Genomic DNA, 26,452 nt, shown 5'->3' with positions numbered 1-26,452 from the left:
TTACTGAAAGATCTCCTAACCAAACAGCCCCGAGGAGGCACACGAGTGCCTTTCCCGCTGTTCACAGAGGCCATGGCCATCCCGAGGCTGCCACCTTTTCATAACACCTGCCCTGAGCACAGTGTCTAAAACTACAGCCTGCGTGCGTCACACCCGATCACCCTTCTCCTGCTCTGCCTTTTCTATCTCTATAGCACCTATCACTGCCTCATCTACTTACTCGTTATGTGGTTTATTGTCTGTCTCCCTTTGCTAGAAGGTAAGCTCCACCAGGGCAAGGATCATTGTGTTTTGCCTCCTCGTGCACACCAAGCCAAGGATAGGGTCTGGCACATGATAGACACTCAACACATACTTGTGGAAGGAAGGAAGGAAGGGAGGGAGGGAGGAAGGGAGGAAGGGGTCAGGTATAAATACATTGGCATCCCCCATACTCTGAAGGAAAGATTGGGGGAATGAAGAAGATAACCACTCTCAAACAGTCCAGGGGTGGAGCGAGACCCCCATGGGTATCCCGGTCTAGAACAACAGGAGAGACAGCGAAGGATTATCTTTCTACGGGACATACCCCAGAGGTAGCCTGGAGGGAATCTGGGAATTGGCAGGTTCCTCTGGCCAAGGTCCCTCCCTAGGGCACCTGGCCATCATCTCCAGATCAGGAAGCAGTCAGTTAGGGAATGTGTTTCAGCAGGATCTGGCGGCGGCACATCATTCACTTGGAGAAATTAAACCATTGTGTGTGTGTTTTATTATAAATTAATTATGTATAATCCATTGTATAATTCATTATTATATCTCTAACATAACTCAGGGTGTTGCTGAGCAGCCTGGGGCCACGGGAGCTGGTGGCATGCACCCAGGAGACTGATGAGAATGGCCAAGGAGATGGAAGGACTCCACCCTGCCTTTGCGTGAGCTACAGATGGCACCACCCGGAGACTCGCCTGCAGGCCTGCAATCAGAACTCACAGAGTGTTCTAAAGGCTCTGCTGGAGCGAGTCCCATGAAGCCTGAGCAGGTCCAGTCCTGCGGGCAAAGTGGTGCCTCCCTGCCTTCAGAAGGCAGCAGACCCCTTCTTGATGGAACCCTTCCTGCTGGCACACCAGTGCGTCTGGCAGCAAGAGCAAGGCTGAGTGAGGCTGATGTCTTAATGAACAGAGGATGGGAAGACTGACTCTCCATATGGAGACAGACGTTCTTGCCAGCAAAGGAGCTTGCCTCTGTTCAGGACCCAGAAACCCAAATGAAGGGCCCAGGCACTGCCTTCACAGTCAGACAGGATTCAGAAGCCTCCCTAACACCTTGCTGGTGAGGCTGCGGAGAGACCCAGGGGCCGGGCTCCCATGGCAGGCAGGAACTAACCTCGGTGAGGCTTCCTGGGAAGGAGGCTCCTGCAGCGTGTGCATACGGCCCATGTCGGGTGTTGTGCCATCAAAGCGAGGTCAAGCCTAAATGACCGAGATGTCTGAACAAAACAGTATCTTCCACTGGGCTGTCTAATCACTGAAGGCAAACGCATCACTATGAGAGTTAAGCAACTCAGCAGGAAGTTTGGTTGGATAAAGGAAACTTATAATTGGATTAATGAGCAGCTGGTGGTAAAATGAGAAGCTATAGAGTATTTAATAACCAGTGTAGACATGCTGAAATGTGGGGTGGATCTGAAGGCCACTGGTCTTTTCAAGGTATGATCTCTATCGTAAGGACAGCAAATGAGTTTCAACTTGAGAGCCAGATCCAATTCATTGGCAGTGGATTGAAAGAGTACTGTGATCAGATTACAAGGCTTGCAATGGACAGAGAAAAGGAAAGTGGCACTGGGTATATCTTCTAGAAGCTAGTTAGTCCCTCCCAGGTACCATACCTGCAATTTGGGTCACTGGCTCCAGGGAGGCAGGTCCAATTGGGATAACACGGAAGGTAAACAACCTTCTCTTTAGGTAACATCAGAATTCTAGAATAGGTTTCAGAAGCACATCACTACTGAAAAATACTGTATAATAACTATTTTTTCTTAGATTGCACACTTAAGCAGGAAGCCTCAAAGTTCTTTAGAAGAGATTCATAACTTATAAAAGTAAACATCTGGTAGAAATTTTCTAATGAAGGTCATGAGGGACAAGAACCATGATCCAGTCTGTTGATTTTTACCTTTTCAGTGAAAAGGTGAACTTAAAAAAAAAAAAAAGATTATTTATTTATTTGAAAGAGGGAGACAGAGAGAGAGTGAGCAGGAGTTGGGGGGAGAGGGGCAGAGGGAGAGGGAGAAGCAGACTCCCTGCTGGGCAAGGAGCCCAACGCAAGGCTCAAACCCAGGACCCCAGGATCATGTCCTGAGCCGAAGGCAGATGCTTAACCGAATGAGCCACCCAGGTGCCCCACAAAAGTGAACTTATAATTAAAGGAGCCATATGAAAGAGGTAGCTACTCTGTGTTAACCATTTCCAGATAACCTAAAGCAAGATTAAAAAATAAGTATTACACCTAAGGGCTGACCTCTATTTGGCTTGGTGACCTTGAACAAGTCCACAGCCTTGTTGGGTCCCAGCTTTCTTCTCCAAAATGAGAGTTTGGGATAGACTCTGAGGGTCCTTTCTGCTCTAAAATTCTAGGATGAAATAAAGGATTTTTTTTTAGAAGCAGACCTTCAATAGTTTTTCTCTCCAGCTCCTTCTATAAACTTCAGACCAACCTGTGTGATTTTCCTTTTTGAGCACATTAAACATATTTTGAACAAAACAGCTTTTCGGCAGGGTTCTACAGTAGTTCCCCCACAGAGGCCAAGGCCAGAGAGGAATCAGCCATCATTAGTGTGGAATCTGAAATCACCCCACATGGACAGACCAGTGGACGGCCTTCCCAGCAGGGCAGAGGCGGGGGGGGGGGCAGGGAGAACATGTACTTTACATGTTATTCTTCTGCTACGTCAAGGGCACTCAGTGCACCCACCCGGGCTGCTCCGAACCAGCGGTGAGTTAGAGGGGAAGCTGTGAGCCTGTCTCCATGGCAGATCAGGAAACAACTGTGGTAAAGAAATTCAGGAAAAGGTCTGGAAAATATCCACCTTCTACTCTCAGGGCTCGTGTGAAAGAAATCATCAAAGGGCCTTTCTGTACCTTGACTACTCAGACTGGTTCTCAGACCAGCAGCCTCAACATCAGCTAGGAGTTTGTTAACAAGCAGGATCTTGGACCCCACCCCAGACCTTATAAATAAGAATACGCATTTTAGTAAGATTTCCGGTGACGCAAATGCACGTTAAAGTTTGAGAAACACTGCTCAGCAGGAGCTGTACACGGGCATCACTGGGACAGTTTTTTAAAAATACTGTTGTCTGACAATGATTTCTTGGACATGACACCAAAAGCACACAGAACAAAAGAAAATATAGATAAAATGGATCACCTCAAAATTTAAAACTTTTGCACATCAAAGGACACTATCGACAGAGTGAAAAGACAACCCATAGAATGGGAGAAAATATTTGCAAATCCTATATCTGAAAAGGGATTAATATCCAGAATATATAAAGAGTTCCTACAACTCAACAATAAAAAACAACCCAATTAAAAATGGGCAGGGGACGTGAATAGATACTTCTCCAAAGAAGGTATATACAAATGGCCAATAAATATGTGAAAAGATGTTCAACATCAGTAATCATTAGGGAAATGCAAATCAAAACTACAATAAGACACCACTCATAGCCATTAGGATGGATATAGTAAAAGAAAAAGAAAACCTGGAAGATGGCAGTCATTCGTGAAGATGTGGAGGACTAAGACCCTTGTCCACTGCTAGTGGGAATGTAAAATGGCGTAGCAACTGTGGAAAACCACTGTGCAGCAATTCCTCAAAAAAAAAATTCCAAATACAATTACCATGTGATCTGGCAATCCCACTTCCAGGTTTACACTGGAAAGTGTAAGAAGGGGCTCAAACAGAGACTCGTACACCCATGTTCATAGCAGCATTATTCACAATAGTCAAAAGGTACAAGCAGCCCAAGAGTCCATCGACAGCTGAATGGTAAACAAGATGTGGTCTATACGTAGGATGGAATATTATAACCTTTAAAAAGGAAGACAGTTCTGACACACGCTATGACATGGATGAACCATGAAGATATGGTGCTGAGTGAAATAAGCCAGTCACAAAAGACATATACTCTATAATTCCACTTATGTGCAGTACCCAGAGCAGTCTCATTCACAAGCACAGAAAATCGTGTTTGTCAGGGGCTGATGGGGGGAGGGGGATGGGGGAGTTAGTGTTTAATGGAGACGGAGCTTCAGTGTGGAAAGATGACAAAGTCTGGAGATGGATGGTGGTGATGTTTGCACACCAGTGTGGATGTGCTCAATGTCACTCAACTGTGCACTTAAAAATGGCTAACATGGCAAATGTAGAGACCAGATGTCTGGTCTCACACCGAGATATTCTCACTTAACTGCCGTAGGGTGCAGCAGGGGCGCATCAGAGTTCTAAAAGCTCCCCCATGTGATTATAACATGTTGCAAAATTTACGAAATGCTGTTCTATACCAGTGCTTCTCAAACTTTAATGTGTATGTGAATCATCTGGTGGTCTCGTTCAAGTGCAGATTCTGAGTCCCTAGACCTGCAGTAGGGTCCAGCATTTCCTATTTCTAACAAGTTCCCAGGTGATGCCAATGGTCTACAAGTTACACACTGAACACAAGATTCCGTACCACAACTCCCAGTCGAGAAACCTGGCTATATACTGCAGTGAAGGTGTGAGGTTAGCTCAGGAACCGGCTTCTCTGACTCTAGGTTTAAGGAGCTGAAATCAATCGAAGGTTACGCAATCCTCAGGGCTGTAGACTCAGTTTATCCTTATACGCTCAAAGTCCTCGCCGTCTTCAGCTCCAAGTTAAATTACCATATTCACTGTGAAGTGACAAAGAAGGATTCTGATTCCAGTCTTTCCAAAAAAGTGAGAAGGGAAGGGATGGAACCGGAAGGGGGGTCACGTCGAGGAGAAAAGGGATGGCTATCATCAAATGCTACAGCTACAGAAAACGGGGTACGGGCAGGAATTTGCAGGCTAAGACAGAGACGCATGCCAATATGTTCTTAAGAACCATCATAGCGCCTGGTACTAGTTGGTGCTCAATTAATATTTGTTAAGTGTGCAAAGGAATATGTCCAAATGGTAATGTGAATCAGCAGAAATTGCTTGCAACTTGTCATACAGTTATTTAAGAACTGTTCTTTCCCTCCAGCGAGGGTTCTCCAACTGTACCATGCTTACAAATCACCTGAGGATCTTGGTAGAAGGCACCGTCCAGTTTGGTAGGTCTGGGGTGGGGCCTCAGTTTCTGCGCGCTCACACAGTGTCACGTGACGCCTCTGCCGCTGGTCCGTAGACTTCACTTTTAGTAGCAAGGTTCTATCTAGACCGATGGTTCTAAACCCCAGCTGGCCAAGAGACTCACCTGGGAGTTTTTAGAAATATGATGGGGCCCAGGTCCTTCACCCAGTTTCTGGCTGAACTGGTCTGGGCTGGGGCTTGGGTGCTGTGTATTTTGAGAAGCTCCCCAGATGACGCTGATGGGAGGCCCAGGTTGAGAACCACTGCTCCAGCCTCATGGTCCTCAGAGACCTGGGAGTGTAAGCTACAGTCTGCTTTAAAGGGAAAAATGTTTCTACTCCTAAAATTCCTCACCAGCTTGTCGTAGTATCTGAAGAAACCCTACTTAGCTAGAGAATGTCACAGGAAGAGGTGAGATAGGGAGTTTGGGGAAGAAAGCCGAGCAGCCTGGCACTGCGTGAAGCGGAAGGGCCGCCGGCACCTGGCGTGACCTCACATTGTACATGGCTGACCTGAGACACCTCCTGTCACACCACTGTGAACATCTGAATCTTCTGGGAGAGCGTGGAGAAGTTAAACATAGAATCAGAAAGTAGGTTGAACTGAAATTTTTTGTTTTCTCGAATGCTTGGGCATGAAATGCCTACTACGTATTCGAGCACTCTGAGCAGTACAGAGTCGGAGGTTAAGCATGTAGGTTCAAGGGAGGACATCCAGGGCCGAGCAGCCTGGAGGAGGCGAGGTTAACCGCCGAAGGCAGAGCTTGGGCCGAGGGGCGCAGGGCCAGAGCAGCCAGTGCCTCCGTAGGGAATGTGGGCTGCTTCTGCAGGGGAGGTGTGGGGAGGGGGCAAAGAGGGGTCTGGCTTAACAAGGGCAAGGGATGGTAGGACTTGTGGTTCAGGCAGTGAGTAGACTTGCTTTGTAATAATAATTTTTAAAAAATCTATAAGCAAACTTCTTGAACAATCTTCAGTAGGATAAAAAGAGGGGGAAAAAAACCCAAAGCCTGGAGTCAGGGACCTGGGTTTGGTTCTCACTCCCCCCTCCCTCCGCCCCAATCAACTACATAGTGACCTTGGGCATGTTCCTCCATCGTTCAGATCTTCTGTGTCATCATCTGTAATGTGGGAAGCAGAGGACACACCAGGGTTTCAAGGGTGAGGTGAGCTAGTGGACACCTGTTGGGGCCAGGCCGGGCAGCGCTCACTGCTTGTCTCCTTTCTTTCCACACGGGTAGTGTTAGGTCTCATAGTCTTTAGACACTGGCTGTGGGTCGGGTCACATGCAGCCAAACTCAGTTTTCTGTGGCCTTGGGACTTTCCTGAATTGGGTCTGAAAGCTGGTAACCAAGCAACCTAGATCTCGGAGTGGGGTCAGGCAGCTGTGGGGAGAGGCTTCCAGGGCAATTTCCAGGGCAAGCAGTTCTTTAGCAATTATCGAAAGAGCCAAGGACACCACCCCGAGCTCTCACAAAAGCAAGAGCCCAGATGCTTCAGATGTTGAGAATAAGCAGGGAGCACAGACCCTTTCCAGACACTGTAGGGGGGCAGAGTCTCACTCTACAAAAGAGTCCCAAATGCTTCAGAAGTTAGAAACGAGCAGGGAGCACGGACCCTTTCCAGACACTGTAGGGGCAGAGACTCTGGGGAGAAAGGCAGCGGCAGGAGCGCTCCGCCCCGCAGGGGCTGAGCCCCACGCAGGAGTGCCTGGAACTAAAGGCATCTTTGCGGAAGAGCTCCCAGAAGTTGTCTGGGTTCATTCACCCACAGCGACACTCCCCGGGGACCCTGTACCAGCCTGGGATTCTACTCTCAGCGCTGGGGTCACAGGGAGAAAGCCCGTCAACATCTGCAGTACAGGGTGAGGGGTGCTGTGGAGGAGGGAGCCAAAGAGCTAGCTAAAGGAGCTGGGGGGCGGGGCTGGGAGCTGGGAATGCTTCCTTAGAGGTAGGGGGGTGTCGCTGCAAGTTAAGTGCAAGGATGCTAAGAAGGCAGCTGGACAGGAGAGGCAGGAGGGAAGGAAGAGCATCCAGAGAGCAGTGGAGGACCTGGCTGTCACCCCAACCTGCCCTTCCAGCATTGCCTATGTAAGGCCCCGCTCCCTGGGTCAGGAGTGGGGAGGAGCCATTTATTTCCCACTCCTGAGGTTTCCATCCAGAGGACCTTCCACTTGACTAGAGCAGTGGTTCTCAACTGGGGGCAATTTTGCTCCCCTACCTGCCCCCTGGGATACCTGTCAATGTCTGGAGACATTTCCCGTGGTCACAACCAGGGAAGGGAATGCTATTGGCATCTAGAGGGTGGAGACCAGGGATGCTGCCAGACTTCCTATCATGCACAGGACAGCCAGCAAAACAAGGAAGTCTCTAGGCCAAAGCATTAAGAGTGTGAGACTGAGAGCTTCCAGTCCCAGGGCCACATTCCTGGCCTCCCTCCTTCCCCCAGGTCCTCCTCCTGAGGGCTGCAGCTGGGACTCACAGATTGCTCAGTGTGCAACAACTGCGCAGGACAGCCCTTTCTGGACCTGCCTCCCTGCAGAGGCCAGTCTCTGCCACATGCTGAGGCTCAGCCCTTCCCCCACCCGCAGCGAGAGCTGCACTGGGAGGTGCCCCACAGACCCCACTCTGAAGCCGGGCCTTCCAAACAGCCATATCTGTAACAATGGTGTCTGAGGTCTGCCTCCCACCTCCCTTCGCCCTCCCCCTTTCTCTCTCTCAGTTGGTCCTGAACCTCAGTAGGGAAGGGGGATGCTGTTCACTGGGCTCCTTCAAACCTCAACACTGTCACTCAGGTTGGAAATCTGGTATCACAATCGGTTCTTCCTCCTTCCTCACCACCGCAGGATCACCGCGTCCACTCTGCTCTATGAATATTTCTCAGGAGTGCCCAGTCTTTCCATCCCCGCTGCTGGAGACGCCTCTCCTTCTCTCCCCTGAACAGTGGCAATACTTATTAACTGCCCCCTTCCTCTCACCTCACCCACTTCCACATGCCTGTGGGAGCTCTGTTTCTAATCTCAGAACGGATCACCTCTCTCTTCAGCTTAATTCATAGGACTCCGTACACAGGCAAACAGGTATTCACCACAATTTCATGTAACAAGTCCTATAGGAGGAATGGGTGGTAATAGTCACACTTACCTACCCCCGACTGGGTGCCAGGCACTACTCTCGCCCTTTGCTTAGATGGTCTCTTTCAGTCCTCATGGTAACTTCGTGAGGGAGGTTTTACTATGGACCCCATTTCATAGATGAGGAAACTAAGGCATAGAGAGGTTAAGGAACCTCCTAAAGGTCACAAAGCTAGTGTGTGGAGGAGCCAGATTTGGTGTCTAAGCACACTGGCTCCGGCTGGCATTCTTGGACGTTCCACGGGACACATCCTCTCACTATACCGAACTTGTCTTAGAGCAAGTGAGATGGAAACACAGTGGAACAGAGGGGCAAACACCTCTGCCTGGGGGAGCTGGGGGAGGCCCAAGGGAGGGGTGGCGGCGAGCTGACCAAGGGGACAAGGTGGAGGAAGTGTCCTGGGCTGCGGGGCCAGCATGGCGTGTGGACGAGCAGGCCTGTGTTGTGCAATGAGGCTCTGCGTGGCTGGAGCACAGGATGGAGCAGGACGACCTCTGAGAAGGAGGGTGGAAAAGAGGGGCAGCCTGGTGAGCCACAGCAGCCAGAGGCTTGGGGAACCCCCGGGCTAGAGGGGTGTGTTAGAAAGACCCCTATAGCTGTGGGGTGTGGAGAAGCCATGGGAGGGTGTGGCTGGAAGCTGGGATGCCAGCTGGGAAGCAAACACTGGGCCTGGTGGGAGAGAAAGCTGGAGGTCTGGAGGGGCCTTTCCCTCGGCCATTTATTCCCTAACATCCCCATGCACCCACACCGTGGCAGGCCCTGTGCCCAACGCCGGGAGAAGAGCTGGGAACAAATAAAGGCCTTGCCCCATGGAGTATATGGAGTATACTTTCCGAGGCCTCCGTCAGGGGAGTCTCTCCACCTTGTGTCTGTCCTGGTCCTCTGCATCGCCAAACGCTAGACCTTCTGCACCTCACCAGCCCCAGCGGCCACCACGTCCTCTGCATCTTCCCCGGCACCCAGAAAGTACAAGGCTTCCTCCTCTTTCCCTCGACCTGGGGAAAGCGCCACATGTTGCCTGCAGCTGGACTCACAGACAGAGAGCAGACCTGCTCCTGTTCCGGAAAAGGCAGATGCAAACTCAGGGGCCCCTGGCAAGGAGGTGCCCCAGACACTGGCAGGCTAATGAAACGGGGTCACTGAAAGTGAGCGGACAGGTGGCGTCTCCCAGCCCAGTGCACGAGGCAAATGAAATGAGATGATGCCTATTCCGTGCTGAGCGCAGTGCCCGGCCAACACGAAGCCCGTACGTGGCAGGGAAGAGAGAGTGTGATCGCGCTAAGACCACGGCTAACCACTATCTGTGGGATGGAGGAACCTGGGCCCACTAGGTACTCCCCTTCCAGGAGCAGTGGCCAAAAGTTGAATGGAACGCCTGGGACTGTCAGACTTTGAGGAATAGGCTTGCTTCCGTGACTAATTTGTCCAGGGAGCCCAGCGGATTTCGTTGACTTCTTCAGTACTGTTTTCGAAACACAGGACTCCTCAATTTACTGACATACACACACGCGTACTCAGTTAGGAGACGCCCGTGGGCCAGTTTGGAAGACACCTGAGGCCTGGCTCCTAAGGAGCTTGCCGCCTACCAGCAGTGAGACACATGCAGACGGGTAAGCTCCGAGCAGCAACAGGGGCAAAGTGCAGAGGCAGCCCGGGGAAGGGAGGGGTTGGCTAGGCACGCGGGTGAGAAGGGCAGGGAGAGATGGAGAACGGAGATTCATTCCACGGGAGCTGCATCCCAGGTGGACCTGCGGACCCCGGCGTGGCTGGGACACAGCGTGGTACCCTCGGTGAATGCAGCGGTGGCTGGAATGCGGTGCCTGGGCTGTGGCGGGCAGGGTGCAGGAGAAGGCGGGGTCGGCAGCTGGGCCTGTAGAGTCTGCCAGCTCGGCCAAGGTAAGGAGCCGGACTCACATCTCGGGAGGGAGTTTGAAGCGGGCTACAAGATAAGCCAGGCATTGTAGAAAGAGCGTCTTAGATTTGGGGCAGCTGTGTGCAGGACAGACAGCGCTTCTGGAGAGTGAGTGGGAGTCCCACAGAAGGGGTGTGGGCATCCTGGGGCACTGGAGTGGTGTGACACTGGACGACCTCCAAAGTGCTCTTCCAGGCCTAGGAGTCTACGGGTCAGGGTTTGTTGTTGTTTTTTCCCCCCTAAATCACTTAAAACGCATTAACGGACCTTGCTGTTTAGAAGCATGCCCTGGGGAATCTTTCTGTGAAGCAGTGATTCACTCCCTAGTCCATCTTCAGTGGAAATCCAAAATATCATCTATTCTCTCAGTGAAAGCGAGGCAAACCTGCGCTGAGCTTCCTGGCAGCCTGGGGGGAAGGAGAAAGGAAGGGCAGAGAGCGCCCAGAGGAGGGTAAAGAGAAAGAGAACCCGGGCCTTGCTCAGGGCTCAGAGCTGGCCACCGTCTCATAGGGTGGGCCCTGGCTGGGCTCCTCGACCCCTGCTTGAGTAGTGGGACCTTGAGGTTTCTAGAGCCCTCTGGGAAGAAGGACCCAGAAGGAAAACTGGCCTCACTGATCCAGGCCAGTCTGGAGATCCACTTTCATACCAAGAGCCACCTCTGCCCCAGAACGGCCCCCTGCATTTGCTTATTTATCCACCCCCAAGTACCCACTGAGCTCTTCGACGTGCCAAGCACCACACTAGGCATGGAGTCCATGGCTGAGAACAAAAGACACAGGGCCTCCCCTGACACTGCTTACAAGACAGTGTTTCTTCTTCTCAGGGACTCTTGTGTCCCCACTGCCAAAGCCTCCTTGGACATACATAGCTTCTCCGATACAGCTGCATGGCTATGATCTCCAAGGAAGAGTCTGTTCTTAGAAACCGGGATGAAAGGGAATGTGACATCACTTAGACAACGTGTCTGCAGGTGATGGAAAGGGCCTGTCTGCTTAGCTCCTCTCCTACAGGGCCAGACCAGGGTGTAACCTGATCCTCTCCGAGAGACTCAAGTGACTTCCTACCTCCAGCCCTGAGCACATGAAAGGCGAGACCAGAGATGGGCCTTCGGTGAGAAACACCAACGGAGGCTGCTCCCACCAGTCGTGCAAGAGCTCCTCTGCCCATGCAGGCCGGGATCGGGCTCCGGGGCCTGTTCCCCGTCCAGACAGCTGGGTCGGGATTTGTCTGACATGAGAGATATCGAAATAGGGTAGGGCAGAGATGCCGCGGGAGAACCTCCGCTTGGGGGCTGCTCTCCAGGCAGGTAGAGGCTGCCGTGAGGGAGGAAGTCCCCGCGGTCCCTCCCCTGGTCAAAGGGACAGCCTGAGCTCGGCAGTGATTCCTGTGACCTTGTTACTTCACTTGTTGGGTGCAAAGATAACAGTGACTAGAAACAACGGGAAGGGTCATTCTATACACTCTCTGCGCTTGCTAATTAAAGTGATATGTCAAAACGTCCCTTGGAAGAGATCTTTAAGAATATGTCTGTTAAGTAAACAAGGTTTTACTAATTAATGATACGCCTTCCCATCCCTCCGTGAAGTTCCTTGCAGGACTTCCCTGTGCCAGGAGGGCTGAGCAGGAGAGTGAAGTTGCCACCTCCCCTTCCCGGAGGGAGTGGGGACAAATCCAATCGCTCGTCATTTGTGGAGCTATCAGTTTCTCCTCCGGATGTTGATCAGATTTCCTGGGCTGGAACCAACTTACAGGGCCAGGGTACTGGAATTTTTCCAAGAAGAAACGCTTTGCTTCTTACGAAGTCAACATGATTTCTTTCAAGGAAAATTTTTGTCCTTTTTTTTTTTTTTTAAGTGGCTAGGGTTTTTGAAGGGCAAATCTTTGGACTTTTCTCTAAAGATAATGATTACGATATACTTATTTGCTAAGACCACCCCCCCACCGCTACACACACACACACACACACACACACACTCACTCAGAGAGGCATGGGGGTGGGGGGATGATGCACCCAGTATTACACAATGAGTCAGTGGCACAGCCAGAAATAGAACTTTCCTAACTCCCAAATTCTTAATAATAGCAATATTAATAATAGTCTCTTTATAATTTTCCAAGTGTTTTCACAGCTCACATTTAATCTTCACAACATCTTTGAAACAGTTTGGATAAGTCGGTCTCAGCAAATAGGAGATCTGAGTTCCAGACCAGCTTGGCCACTTGCTTGTAGTAGGACCCTCACTAGTCTTTCCACCGCTGCAGATCCTAGTGTCCTAAGCTGTGAAATGGGGGAGCTGGATGAGGGCACTTCTGAAATCCCTCCCACCTCCAGCATGCTACGACTCTGTGGGGTGATGCTCCAGCCCAGGTTTCTCAGCCCTGGCACTGTTGACATATTAGGCCAGACAATTTTTCTTTGGGGGGGGGCTGTCCTACATATGGTAGGGTGTCTAGCCTCATCCCTGGCCTCAACCCACTAGAAGCTAGCAGCACTCCCGAGCCCAGTGGTGACAACCAAAGATGTCTCCAGACACTGCCGGATGACTGGGGGGCAATGCAGACCCTCTAGTCACTGCCAAGGGATTTCAATAAGGTCAAGATCATGAGTGGTTCAGTGGCAAAAGGTCTTCCTGTCCCCAAACCCTCCACACCTCTCTACTTTTCCAATGTAGCCTCCAAGTTCTTTGCAGCTTCTCATTTCTTAAATGCCCTAAGTGGTCCAGGGTGTGTTTGGTGTGATAATGAACCAATCGATTTCATACTTTTTCCTAAGCAGAGTTCACAGGTTTATGTCCCCTAAGCAACCAGCCAGGCTCCCCAGAAATCCCTCATGGAGCCCCGGCTGGCCTGGAAGCCTGTATCTGCAGCCTGCAGGAGGCTCGGTGAGCACGGATTTGTCAGCACTCTTAAATCACTGGGCTCCGAGGAAGGCTTCTCCCAGCACAAAGATCCTTCCTTAGGAATCAATAGCTCAGGGCCCTACATCACATTCAGAATTATCCTGGGACCTGTAAAATTTCTTTTCCCCAAGTATGGCAGAAGCCCCAAATGAAAACCCCAAGGTAGGGGAAGGAAGAAGGCGAGGAGGGAGCCCTGCCAGGAAGGCCTTGTCCATCAGCCCAGATGCTTCTGTGAGCGGAGGCTGATGTGCAAACCTGGACACTCAGCCTCGCTCGCTTGGAAAAGGAAGAATCAGTGTGGTTCCCAGTGATCCCGCAATAATATCCCCTTCCAGCTGAATACCTCCTTACATCTCGCCAAGGGCAGAGGCATGTTAAAGACTATCTTCCTTGATCTTCACTATCCTACCCTTATCACAGGGTTGCCAGCTTCACTGTTTTGCAAAGAAGGAAACTGAGGCATGCAGAGGTCAGGCAGTTTGTCCAAGATCTCTAAGCCAGTAAGTGGGGGGAGCCAGATTCTAAGCCCATGTCCTTTCTATTACACTGGGCTGCCTTCCCAACGAGAGTAGGGTAAGGAAGGGTCAGCCATCTAGTGGGGCTCATGAAAAGGGTGACTTCTTGTTTTCTCAGGGTCTAATGCCACATCTCAAACTCTACGTCCTCTCCCCATTCAACCAAAAATCCAGAGATCCTGTGCTCTAGCCATATTTCGTGTAATAATAATATTCCTCTCCTTAACCAGACTAGATCAAGCCTTGGGAATGCAGGCACATTTCTTCAGCTAGAACCAGGAGCTGGCACCCATCTCAAGCACAGCCCCTCACAACCCCACTTCCTAAAGGAGGGGACTGCTGCTCTCTGGTGGTCCACATAATCTTACTACCTCCCTCCTCCCCCTGAAGACTAAGACCCAACTTGCCTGTGAGCCTGAAGGAGAAGAGGAAACTCGAGCATCTTCCCTGGCAACAAGCATCCCTTGGGTGAGCTTTAGGGACAGAAGACGATCTGGCTCTCCGGATTCTGGCTTGGCAGCACTGGTTCCTCCTGAGAGTCACCACCGAGTCTGCTGAGGCTCCGAGGGGACCCCAGAGGAGCTCTATGCCATGTGCCAAGGAACAGGGTGGGGAGAGGAAACAGAGAGGCGGCCCACAGGCCACTCGGCAAGCCTCCTTCCCAAGGCCCAGCTCAGATGTCGACAGTCAGACTCACAGAACAGAAAAAGGGCAGTGGAAGTGGTAATATCTTCCAGGTCACCCAAGGAGCCCTAACATGAGGATTTTGCAAAAATAGAACATCCTACACTCTGTCCTTGAGCGGGGAGCAGCAAAGATGGGGAAGTGGGCAAGTAATGGTTGGGAACTCTCACTCAGGATCTGAGTAATGGAGGTGCCACAGGCAGTAGTGTGATGCAGGACAGGGAGAGCCTATGCCAGCATGCCCTAGTGAGAGAAAGAAAGAGCTCTGGTCTGGCTTCTGAGACCACAGCGAGGGACTGGGCGCTTCCGATTCCTACATGCATGAACTGAGAACCAGAGTTGCTTTGTTTCTGCCTAAAAGACTGCTTGGAATAACGAGATAAGATAGTGGACGGAAGGGAAAAAGCAATTCGGAATTTCTATTACCTGTGTATGTACATTACAAGACCTTTACCTGCTCCTCGCTCTGAATAATTGATTTGAAGGAAATTTTCCCAAATTTACTAAATTTATTAATTTACCAATGTCAGCAATTATGAATACCTAGTGTGCTGAGAACACACGTCCATCTCCATAGTAAAGAAGAAGCAGGTCACAGGATTGGAAAGAGCCCTGTGTAGAGAACCGGGAATCCTGAGACCTAGTCCAATGTCTTCCACCAAATAGTCATGTGACCTTGGGCCAGACACTTGCCCTGACTGGGCCTCAGCTTTCTCGAAATATGTAAATTATGTATGCATGTGAGTGTTGGGGATGGGATGAGGTTGGACTAGGTGCTCTTCAAGGATCCTCCCTTCTAGCCCTAATGTTCTTGGACTCCATGAGCTCCTAACGAATTCAAAGGACCCACCAGAGCCGAGTCCAAAGGAGTGACCTCTGAGAGCAGGTGGGACTGAGCACTAGCTCTTTCCCTGGAATGCTGTGCGCGCACCTGCCCCATTGCACCTGAGATCGCAGGACCACCTAACGTCCGGGAAGCCTGTGGTAGCAGAGCTCCCATCATGAAGGTGAGGTCTGGGGGCTGTGGCCCGAGCTTGCCCAAAGTGTTTAGTTACCATGGTCAGTAAAGGGCAAGAAGTGGGAAAGTCGTGGTCTTGAGCTGGGTGCCTTTTGCGCCCCCTACTGGACACCAAGGAGCCTGCTCCACCTTTAACCTTCCATCACCTAGGCAGGCAGCAAGAAGATTGAGAACTGGAGACTGCCATAAGCACTTTCATAGTACTGCCTTTGTGGCCCATGGTCCTCTTTCCACAATGGTCTAGGTTTGACTCCCTAGTATGACACAGGCGTTTGGTGCACACATTCACAGGGACACTCCCGTGCAGCGATAGGACGTCTTAAGCAAACGTCAAGGTGCCAAGTAATAAACATCAGGGTTCACAAGGCCAGCTGCAGCACAGATGGAGAGAAGGGAAGAAAGAGAAACAAGCAGGTATCTCGCTGCACAAATCCCCAGTGGAGAGAAGGTGTAGGGAAACGCAGCAGAAAAATGTTGACTGCAGGCAGAGGATGGGGCTGGGTTTGGGGGTATGGATTGATAACCCCCATAGAAGATCTCCAGGCTGAAGCAGCTACCCTAGGAGTTCAAAACCCCCACCGTGTTCACAAATGGGGTACAGGTGAAGGATACACCCCAACTGAGCAACATGCCTTTGACCTTCTCCAGAGTCCATTACGCCAACTGGAAGTCAGAATATTCTAATTGTGGTCCACTGTGCCAGCATCAAGACCCTAAACTCCCTTCATTGCTTCTTAAATTGACTTTAGGAGCTGCTGCCAGGATGATGTTCTTAAGTCAGAAGGAGAGAAAATGCTTCCTCAAGAGCTATATTGGAAGAACCGCTATATTGGAAGAACCGCCATGTTCCCACTTTTCCATCCTCCATCTCCCCTCCCTCATGGCCGAGAGTGAGGTACAGCATGACTCTGAATTCACTCTGATTCAGTCTTGGGTATCTCCAGCCCCAAGTCATCAGGGTAAAAAAGTCTCCCATCAGTAGAGATTCTCTTCCCCGGTGAGTTCTCCCCTGATTCCTGACAGCACTACAGAGCTGTCCCCTATTCTTGGAACCCTTTTCCCTTCTTTTCCATCTGGCTTCACTTGGGAAGTCCTGCACCCATCCCAGAAGACATCTCAAGTGTGACTCAAGAATGTGTCCTGCCTGGAGAGCTGAAGCACCTCCTGGGACACGCAGAAGCCACACTAGGTGCACACCCCGCCACCACCACCAGCAATATTCATTAGTCATCCCGGAGGAAGGGGGAGTGCCCCCTCCCAACCCCAGGAGCATTCCCCGATCACTCTGGAAGGTTCCCATCCAGGCTGGGATGACTTTGGATTCTTGAGTTGGTTTCTGCAGAAACGGGACTAACCAGAGCTCCCAACTACTGTACTGCGAAGAGGCGCGCTGCATTGTCGGGCATGCCCCCAAGCCTGGCCTGCTGCCCCATCAAAGCCTCCATGTGCCCCCACGGGCGGAGGAGGACCCCGGCTCCCCCGGAATGCCTGAAGCTGGTTTGCCCGAGACAGGCTGCGAGCGAGGAGACCACACCTCGGTCCAGCAAAGGCAGCGGGCAGCTACGCTGCTCGCGGGGCTAGCTCCCGGAGCTCTCTGCCACCCAGCGCTGTGCCTAGGAGCTCGGCTTCCCCGGGGAAGAAGCGCCAGCTCCCTGGGGCTCTTCCCCATGCTGGCAGCATGGTCACCCGATCGAGGCCAGTAGCTTCCCCGGCCCGAGGCTGAGCCCCGCTGGGTGACTCTCAAATACCCCCGGCACATCCCTCCTCACCCGCTCCGCCCCCCTCGCAGCCCCAGTGCCCCCTCCCCAAACGGCTGACCTCCAGCGCGCCCCCAGCACCTTCCCCGCCAGCTGGGCGGGCTGTGGTCCGCACAGCTCCGCTCCCACCTCTCCTCCATCCCCAGCCCCGCGCACGCCTAGCCCCCAGCCCGCGGGGGAGGCTCGGCACGCCAGTCGGGTCCTGCGCCTCTCGGCAAGTTGGCGGCGCCTTCCGCGACGGTGTCCGTCTTCCCGGTTCCCCGGCGGCGTCCCCGCCATCCCTGCGGGCGGGTCGGGAGGGGCGCGCAGGGCGGGAGAAACTTTCTCCGCCTGAGGGAGTGGGGGCACGGGAGCGGGTACTCACGCCGAGGTCAGCGCTCGGAGCCATCTTCGGGCTCTCTCTGCCCCACCGCCTGGGGGCGTCGGAGCGCGGGCGCTCGCTGCCGCCGCCGCTGCCGCCGCCGCCTTCCAGCTCCCAGCCCCGGTCCCGGGCTGGCCTCGAGCCTCCCGCCCCGCCACCGCTCGCTCGCTTTATACAACTCCACTCGAGCGCGCCCGGGCTTATGTAAAGGCTGGCGGAGACCCGCAGCCAATGGCGCGGCCGCTGGAGCTGGGGGCCCCGGGCGGGGGGCGCCCGCGCGGCCAATCGCGGCGCGGGGAGCCCGGGCAGCCGGTGGGGGAGGGGACGCCTCCCCGCGCTGATTTAGGAGCGGGGATTGCGGTGGCAGCAGCCGGCAGCCGGGCCGGCCCGGCGCGGCGGGCGCTGGGGTGGGCGGCGGCGCAGGCGGCGGCGAGGGCGGGTGCCCCCCGCACCCCGCCGCTGCGTCGCGTAACCTTCAGGAGGCAGCGGGGCCTGGCGAGGAGGGGCGAGGCGAGGGCGCCTGGCTGGGCGCTGGGGGCCCCGGGCCGGCGGGAAGCGAGGGTCCCTCGGGAGGAAGAGCGGAGAAGGAAGGCCAGAGGGGAGGGGAGGGAGGCGAGCCCAGGGTCCCCGTGGCAACCCCAGCGCGCAGTGCCGAGGGTGGCGGCGCGGGCGGCGGTGCTGCCTTGCCTTTCCCCCCGCAGATAGCGATCTGGCGTCGCCGGGCCGGGCCGGAGCGGCCGCGCGAGGCGCGCTGATGGCGAGATTTCGCCCTGAGGAGCGAGCGCCGAGCCGATCTTTATCCGGCCTGGGAACGTGTCCGAGCGCCTCCCGGGGACTGCTCAGTATGGAGAGCTTCGCTTCGCAACGGCTCTAGAGGGCGGGGAGCGGGCGAGCACAGCTCCGAGAGCAGGCGCGGCGGCAGAGGCGGCGGCGGGCCGCGTCCCCTCCTTCCCCTCCTCCTCCGGCCTCAGCCCGCCGCGGGCAGTGCCCCCACCCACCCCGCCGTGCCCCCGCCCCAGCAACGCCGGGGCTGAGCTTAATCTGGGGTCCCCCAGTAGGCCCACCGGCTCTGGTCTTTCCAGCCTCCCTCACGGCTCTGTTCACAGGTCCTGCTAACCCCCTCCTCGATCCCCCATCCCGCTGCAGGGGCCGGGATGGTCTCAGCCTCCCCGGACCAGGGGCCACGCGGGCCAAGCTTGGGAAGAACGCGCTAGGTCAGCAGTGCCCAAAATACCCGTGTACTGGGCAGGAAACGGGCCCAGATCGATAACACTCTGAAGACAAGTCCTTTGTTTTGCGCCTAGAATAGAGCCTGGCACAGAGTAGGCGCTCAGTGAGGATTTAGTAAATGAATTGTGAGCTTCCTTGAGTAAAGTCTTTGGGTTTCAGAAAGTTGGGGCATGCACAGGGCGCTGGAAGAGAAAGACTTGGGGATGCGCCCTCGGAGACCAAGGGAACTAGGACTGTTTTCCCATCTATTGATGACTTTGTGACCGTCCCTCTGGCTTCTGGGCACTTAACTCTTAAAATGATTCCAATGGTTTTTTTATTTTGTTTTGTTTTGTTTTGTTTTTTTAATGAGGCGCCCTGCCAACTAGCCCCTGGCCCCAGTTATCCCCAGATTTAAAGCAGAACTACCAAGCCTACTTTGGTCGTTTTCAGGTCTCTGTGATCAACCTCTGGAAAGAAAGAGCTAAGCATAGGCAGTCTTTCTATATTTTTGGCCCTGGAACTAACTCAGGTTCTTAGTCATTTGAGGGTCGTGGACCCTTTTGAGAATCTTGCAAAAACTATTGAATCCTTCTTCTAGAAAAATATACAAACACACGCAAGCACATCTCCGAATATCACCTCATGATCATTAGGGATCTCAAGTCTTTCCTGGGGCTCTGCCCAATGTCAACCTGTTTCTCTAGGGGTCTACGGTGGTGGCTTATAATCATTTCCCTTTGGGCGATCAAAAGAACCCTTTTGAAACTTCCAAGATTCTGGTTAATGTTATGGGTTTGTTTCTCAGAAAAATGCTCTTTCATATACTCGTATACATGTTGCCATGCAAAGTTAGGGGGTTCATGGATCCTTAAAACTTAATCTAAGATCCCAAATTAAGAACCTTCACTTAGCAGCAAATAAACTCTGCCCAAGGACACACCCGATTCCCCGCTCTTCCCATAAGAAGTCCAGTCTGCTCTGCAACCTGCTGCATCATTACCCTCACCGTGTTCAGAGGGCATCTGAGTCATATGGTGATGGCCCTGGCACCTGAGAGGCCATCTCCACACTTGTTTCTGCATCTTGGTCCCCACCATCCTCTTCGTGTGGAGATAAGTTGCAGGTTGTCATGTTCTGTCTGATCAATGAGCATCCTTTAGCCAGGAACTCCAACTCAGGGAGATAGCAAGTGACTGGTGATTAACCAGTTTCACTCAATCCCAAGCACCTGAGCACATCTTTCTTGGTTTTTGTTCTCACCTCTCTCTGCCGGCGAAGCTGTGAGCAGCAGCCCCAGCTGTGGAGCCTCACCTCACCTAAACCCGACAGATTTAGTAACCAGTGCAGTAATTATCAGCATTAGCCATCCAGATGTGAATAGACTGCACAAAACAGCTCTATAATGATGTCACACTTTCCTGCGGCTAGCCAAGTAAGGGTGTAACAGACCAGAGGTGCTGGGGAAGGACAGAGAAATGCAGGAAATGACGGAGACATTCTTTCCAGGAAGTTCTCCAGGGAATGCAATCTGGTTTCTGCACTTGAACTTGTCAGGGTTGAGCCAGTGGGCCAGGGACCTGGTACTATAATTTTGAATTCTTTTAATGTCCTCCACGTCCATTCACTCAGTTCATGTCTGTGTCCACTGAGAGTCCAGCCCTGCCCTGCGTGTTTCGTTGTAAGCATCTTGCACTCACGAACTGCCCAGACACACCCTGCTTTCTTGGGACACATGCACATATTATGGACTGAATTTGCTAGCCCCCCTCCGCCCCAATTCATATGTGACTGTATTTGGAGACAGAGCCTTTAAGGAGGTAATCAAGGTTAAATGAGGTCACAGGGTAGAACCCTAATCCTTAGGATTGGTGTCCTTACAAGAAAATAAAGAAACACTGGCGGCTTCCCTCTCTCTCTGCACATGGACAGAAGAAAGGTCATATGAGGACACAGACAGAAGTGGCCATCTGTAAGCCAAGGAGAGAGGCCTCTGAGGAGACCAAACCTGCCGGCTCCTTGATCTGGGATTTCCAGCCTCCAAGTGTGAGAAAATGAATTTCTGTTGTCTAAGCCATCCGGTGTGGCGTTTTCAACTCACTCTTTACCTGATCCAGCCTGTTCAGTCTCCTCCCAATACCCTGACTCCAGCCTTTTCCACTCTAGTGAAGTTTCTCTCCATATCATCCTCCCACAAACCTTGTCCATTCTTATCTGGGACACTTGCCTAAGATGTTTTCTCATCTTCTGACACCCAAACTGAGTCTCACCTCCCACTCCACCTTCCCAAACTGCTCTGGCCAGTGAGCTTTGCCTTTCTGGCTCTCTTGCTAGTCAGCAACATCTTAGCACTCTATTATGCACATTGTTCCGTTTTCTAATTATTTCTTTTTTTTTTTTTTTTAAAGATTTTATTTATTTATTTGACAGAGAGAGAGAGAGCCAGCGAGAGAGGGAACACAAGCAGGGGGAGTGGGAGAGGAAGAATCTAATTATTTCTTATACGTAAAACTTGGCCATCCTACCAGAATGGAAGCCCCTTTAAGTCCGGAGTTTGTACCTTACACTTGACCATTTCAATGGAAGCCAGCATGAAACTGGGCACGGAGTGACCACACCATGTTTGCTGATTAATTTATTCCAACTAAACACGCTTACTTTAAAAAATACCAGAGAGGTTTGTGGCACTTCCTTTTGTAAAAGCTCAAGACATTTCATGTGTGTCATGTCAGTTATCTTGAAAGCCTATTGGAGCAGGGGCTCTTGGGAACCAGCTCCCCCCTATAGTTCAGCCTTAGGCAGGTTCCACAAGTCACTTAGAGTCAAACCAAGTCAGCCCTTCTTCCTCCACATCAGAAGATTTCTTATCCTTGCCTTCCTTGTCACCCCCACGATCCACCTGGCTGTCTTCTCATTCTCCAGATGCAAAGAAAGGCCAGGGAATCTCAGATCGTAGAGATGCTTCTGTTCCAACAGATCTTTTGCAAAAGAACAGAAAGGTTGCCACCGTTCCTCAGGCTCTTATCTGAAACCCTGGAGGCCAAAGGGGTTTTAGAATTCAGAAAGGTACCCTCCATTCTGAGACGTCCCAGTGAGGTCTTGGGCAGCATCTCTTAACAGGACCCATGACTATTTCTGCAGTAAAAAGATGAATGTTCTCACGAAGCAGGTGTGAGGATAAAGTCGCTTCACACCCGGTCAGGTCAGGTTTTGTCACCAGATGAGTTTTGGCACCAAACCCGCAAGCAAAACAAAATAAAACAAAAATGCACCTCTTGACTTTCAGAGATTTGAGAACTTGGAATTGCAGATGAGGGATTGTGGAATTAGTCTTGGTCTTCCCTAAAGAAATAAATGTTTTTGTGAGGCTGTGGGAAGGCAGCAGTCGTAGCCAATGAGAAACCGTAATATGTGCAAGAAGTGAGGAGTGGGAGGGAGAGTGAGGACGTAGCCCCTTCTCAAGCCGACCTATCCCGCACTCAAGTCCCTTTCTGCTAAGGAACACGTAGTTATCGGACGGCTGGTGGGTTTCAGATGCACTTGTGTTAACAGTGGCTTACAAGTGACAGAGGCACAGAATGGACCCAGGAGGGGAGACAAGTAGGGGTGAAGGTGCAGAAGCTCTTGTAGAGAAGCCATGAACCGTGGCGGACTTGCAGCTGGCCAGAGAGAGCTCATTCAGAGCAGCTTAGAACGGAAGTGCATGCCACAGGAAACTTCTCCAGGTAGAGAGAGGGCAGACCTGGAAAGGGAGACTAGAAAAAGGAGAACATTATGGAATCCTAGAAAAGCTAGTTAGAAAGGTCAGGGCCTAAAATGTTAGGGCTGGAGGGAGCCCGGAAGCGATGCTGTAGGCAGACACCTGACAGCCATGGTATTCTGTTACCTACGTGGCCCGGGTGCTTTGAAGTTTTCCCACACTGTGGTGGGATGGCTTTTCAATCTGAGGGGCTGGCTGAGAGTATGACTCAGAGACAAGGCAAGGCCCTGGTGAACCCCTGAGTGCTCAGCTTTCTATCCCTGCTTGAGATGCCCAGCCAGCAATACCTTTCATGGCCAGGGGGCTCCCTGGAGCCCAAGGTCAGCAGCAGGAAAGCTTCATCTTGAATCTTAAGGCTAGCCTTGTGCTGACCTTGGTCCTGCTTTGTCTTTGCTCCAGGTCCTAGTATCTGCTACCACCTTTTTCTTCTGACCGAGCTCTGTCTGGTACTCCCAGCTCCAGTAAGTAGGTCTCTGTCTCATTCTCCCATTCTGGTACCCAAGCACATGACCCAGGTTTTCAGGGACTAGGATTCTGGGGTCTGGATACTTTACTTCCCTCCCTGTGGCTGAGTCTTTACCACCTGCTGCCTCATATCCCTGATATTAACTGCCTTCTTGAGCCTCTGCCTCATGCCAGCTTCCTTTGACAGTGACCCAACCTGGCCTCACTTCCTCCTCCCACCAGCTGCCAAGACCTCCCAAGATCCTGGCCCTGCCTTGGTGGGCAGGTCTTGATCCGGTTCCAGCCACTCCTGGCCTGGCATATCCAGCTGCCAACCCAGCCAGGTCTCTGACAGACATGAACTCATGGTCATGGTTTAAAGAAGAAGAATAAAAATGCTTTCACAAGTGGGGAGTGGAAGCAGGCATTTTTCTAGCAGCAAGTGCCAGGGCGCTTCTGGGCTAGAGGTGCCTATCCAGTTCCATCCCAAAGGAAGAGAGAAATGGGTGAAAGTGAACAGGAGAGGAAGGTGACCAGGAAGGAGTAAATAAAAGGAGGGAAAGAATCAGGAGGAGAGAGAAAGGGAAGGGAGGATGTTGGGAGAGGAAGCAATGGGTGGAGGAGAATGTTTCTAGTCTGTTTTGAATGTGTAAACTGAACGTGAAGATCTTGTCATCCACAAAGAGTCAAGTATTGACACAAAAGAAGATGGAAAGGGTAATTGTGTGGGAAGAGAGGGAGATCAGGAAGGAGGAAGGGAGGAGCCATAGGGAAAAGAGGGGGAGGAGGGAGGAGCCAGACCATTCAGAGAGGAGGTGGGTTAGATAGAGGGCTGACAAGAACAGGTGGACAAGAGTGGAAGGCATCTGGGAAAAGGAATTCATGTTTGAAACATGCAGGGGGCATTATTTCTGATGACTCCGTCGTGACTGAATTAACCAGGGTTTTTTTGCGTACTCCCCTCCCCCACCGCTCTCTCTGCACCTCTTGGTTCTTTCCTGATTTGTCCGAAAACTCTATCCTCATCTTGACACCCCATTTCATTAAAGATAGAATGGGTTTCTCACAGATTCAGTTTCAGGGTCTGGAGGTATTATTATGAACTGCCAGATGCGAGGGTAAAATGAGGACAACAAAAACGATTATAAGGCTTTTATAAGGAACACATGAGAGAACGTGTGCACAGCGCTTAGCCGAGCGCCTGGTACCTAGTGAGTGTCCCAGAAATGGTGACTGTTGTCATTCTTCTCTTTCCTCCAGTCTCTGTGCACAACCTGCCACCTTCACCTGCCTGTCCTTCCTTTGAAATGCCCCTCACTTTCATCTCTTTCTCCTCACACCCAGACCTCTAGCACCCCACTCTATCTGGAGGTACCCCTGTTTTCACACTCTCCCCACCCAATAGCTAGTAATCCTCTCAGTGTGTGCAGAACTTTACAGAATTAAAAAAAAAAATCCACCTGGACACTTACGATGCGGTAGACACAAGTGACGGCTCAAAGGGTGGGTGGCCTGCCCGACCTGGCACGGCTGACGAGAGGCAGAGCCGGGTGCGCATTTAAGTCGCTTGGGCATTGTCTACTGTCCACAGAGTCAAGCGACTCATTGCTTTTTTTGTAGAAACCTGGCTTTATGTTTCCCATAAACCTCTTTACGGCCTGGCCCACAAGAGGCCCTCAACCAGCATCAGATGAGTCACTCCTTCCAGGGACCCAAAGAGGCGCGCGGGGTCACCCTTGGCTCAGTCCCACCCCTGTGCTGGAAGGCTCCCCTCCATTTCAACGTCGCTCTGCTCACACTTCAGAGGCAAGAGCCCAGCCCCGACCCAGGGCCACGCGCACGGTGGCTGAAGGCTGACCAGAAGCAAAGCCAACATTCCCCACGCTGGTGAGCGAGGGGAAAACCGTGAGGAATTATGGTTGTTTAAGTGTAGCTCAAACTAGCAGAGAGTAAAAGCAACTCCGTGCTCACTGCAACAGAAAGGAATTGAGATTTCATGAAAAGAAGGCTTTCTTCTCCGGGAGAGTTGTGAGATGTCAGAACCAGATTCCTGCAGAGGTTGTGGAAACGGCTCCCCTGGAAGTCTTTAAGAGCCCAGCGCAATCCGCTCTCCAGCGAGGTGGCTACACCAGCTGCGTGGAAGGCTGGGGCACAGGCAGCGGGGAGCTTCAGGACATCTCAGGAGGCCTGCGAACCCTCAAAGGCAGGGCCGGGGGGCTGGGGCAGGGAGGGGGAGGGCAGGCCCCAGGGAGGCAGGGGGCCAGAGGGTCAGGCCACAGGCACAGCAGTAACAACGCGGAGTTCTGAGGGGAGAGCCCCGCAGGCGGGCTGTTGTCTGTCCAATTACTGCCTGCTGGCTGGGGCCGCGGAGCGTGGCAGCGGGGAGGGAGGGAGCTCATTCTGGACCCTCAGGAGTTGATTGGACGCAGCCAGACAAAGGCCAAGTATTCTACCAAAGTAAAGCAGGGTGCCAAGGCTGGCCCCCTACAGTATGAAATGCAAATAATGAAACCTGAAGAGGGTACTTTCACCAGCTCCTTAAACAGGGATGTCTGGGGGAGGATTCCAGGACCACAAATTACCCCAGGTAAAAGCGCCACATCTTCCTGGAGGACCCATTTTTACTGGAAGATGTGCTAGGGGCAGGGGGCAAGAGGAGGTATGGTAGGTAATTTAGCTGCTAAGAAATGGAAAATACACTTTTCATTTTGATAAATCTAGATAGATCACGGAGTTGAATGCAAAATTGTGCGTGCATCCTTTAGACAAAAGACCTTCCAGACTTCCTGTTGGGTGAGATCCACCCCCCACCCCCACCCCGGGGGTGGGGGTGGGGAGTAAGGCTTTCTTCTGCTTTGAGACTACCTTGGCAGTCAAGTTTTACCAGGGCTGCTTTAGTATTTACGAAGCATTGTCTCCTGCACTGCCTCATCGGGATATCCAACATGCATTTAAGCGCTTTCTGTGGGCCGGGCACTATGCCCTTTATGACAGAGAAGTGGGTATTTATATTTTCCCTGTAGTGGAGTTGAGGAAACAGGCCCAGAGAGAGGGAGTGATCCCTCCCCCTCAACAAGATGCTCATATGGCAAAGGAGGCTTAGGAGTGTGGGTGCTCTTTTCTGGTATGCTGAGCCTCTTCCATCGTACCCTCCGCCCTTCCCCATCACGCCGCCGTCCTCCCCCACCTGTTCCCTGTCAAGAGCACACAGCACTCACAGCCAGGTGCCCCCTCTGAAGAGCCTTCCAGGCAGGAGGGACAGGTCCAGGGCAAATGGCGAGCCCAGGAAATACAGCTGGTGTCTGTGCCTTTTCTCCTGCCTGTGACGATGGCATGCTCTGCACACATTTACGGATAAGGACATTAGCACAGAGACACCAACACCCCCAGGTCACAGGCAGAGCATCCAATTCCTAAGCTGGGCCGGA

General features: G+C 52.3%; 1 protein-coding gene across 1 annotated transcript in view; it reads right to left on the bottom strand.

The window, feature by feature from the left end:
- The window catches only part of CRTAC1 (cartilage acidic protein 1), a 135,676-nt gene extending 117,895 nt beyond the window's left edge, over nucleotides 1–17,781 (bottom strand). Inside the window, exon 1 of the mRNA XM_087862830.1 lies at nucleotides 17,615–17,781. Coding sequence (XP_087718956.1) covers nucleotides 17,615–17,638 — 24 coding nt within the window. The 5' untranslated portion in view covers nucleotides 17,639–17,781. The remainder of the gene's footprint in view (nucleotides 1–17,614) is intronic.
- Nucleotides 17,782–26,452: the final 8,671 nt, after the last annotated feature.

Source organism: Ursus americanus, chromosome 6 (assembly GCF_024610735.1).
Source record: "Ursus americanus isolate L20-20 chromosome 6, mUrsAme1.1.p, whole genome shotgun sequence".
Classification (NCBI taxonomy): Eukaryota; Metazoa; Chordata; class Mammalia; order Carnivora; family Ursidae; genus Ursus; species Ursus americanus.
The sequence above is the reverse complement of the archived record's forward strand: the minus strand, read 5'-3'. Positions and strand labels throughout refer to the sequence as shown.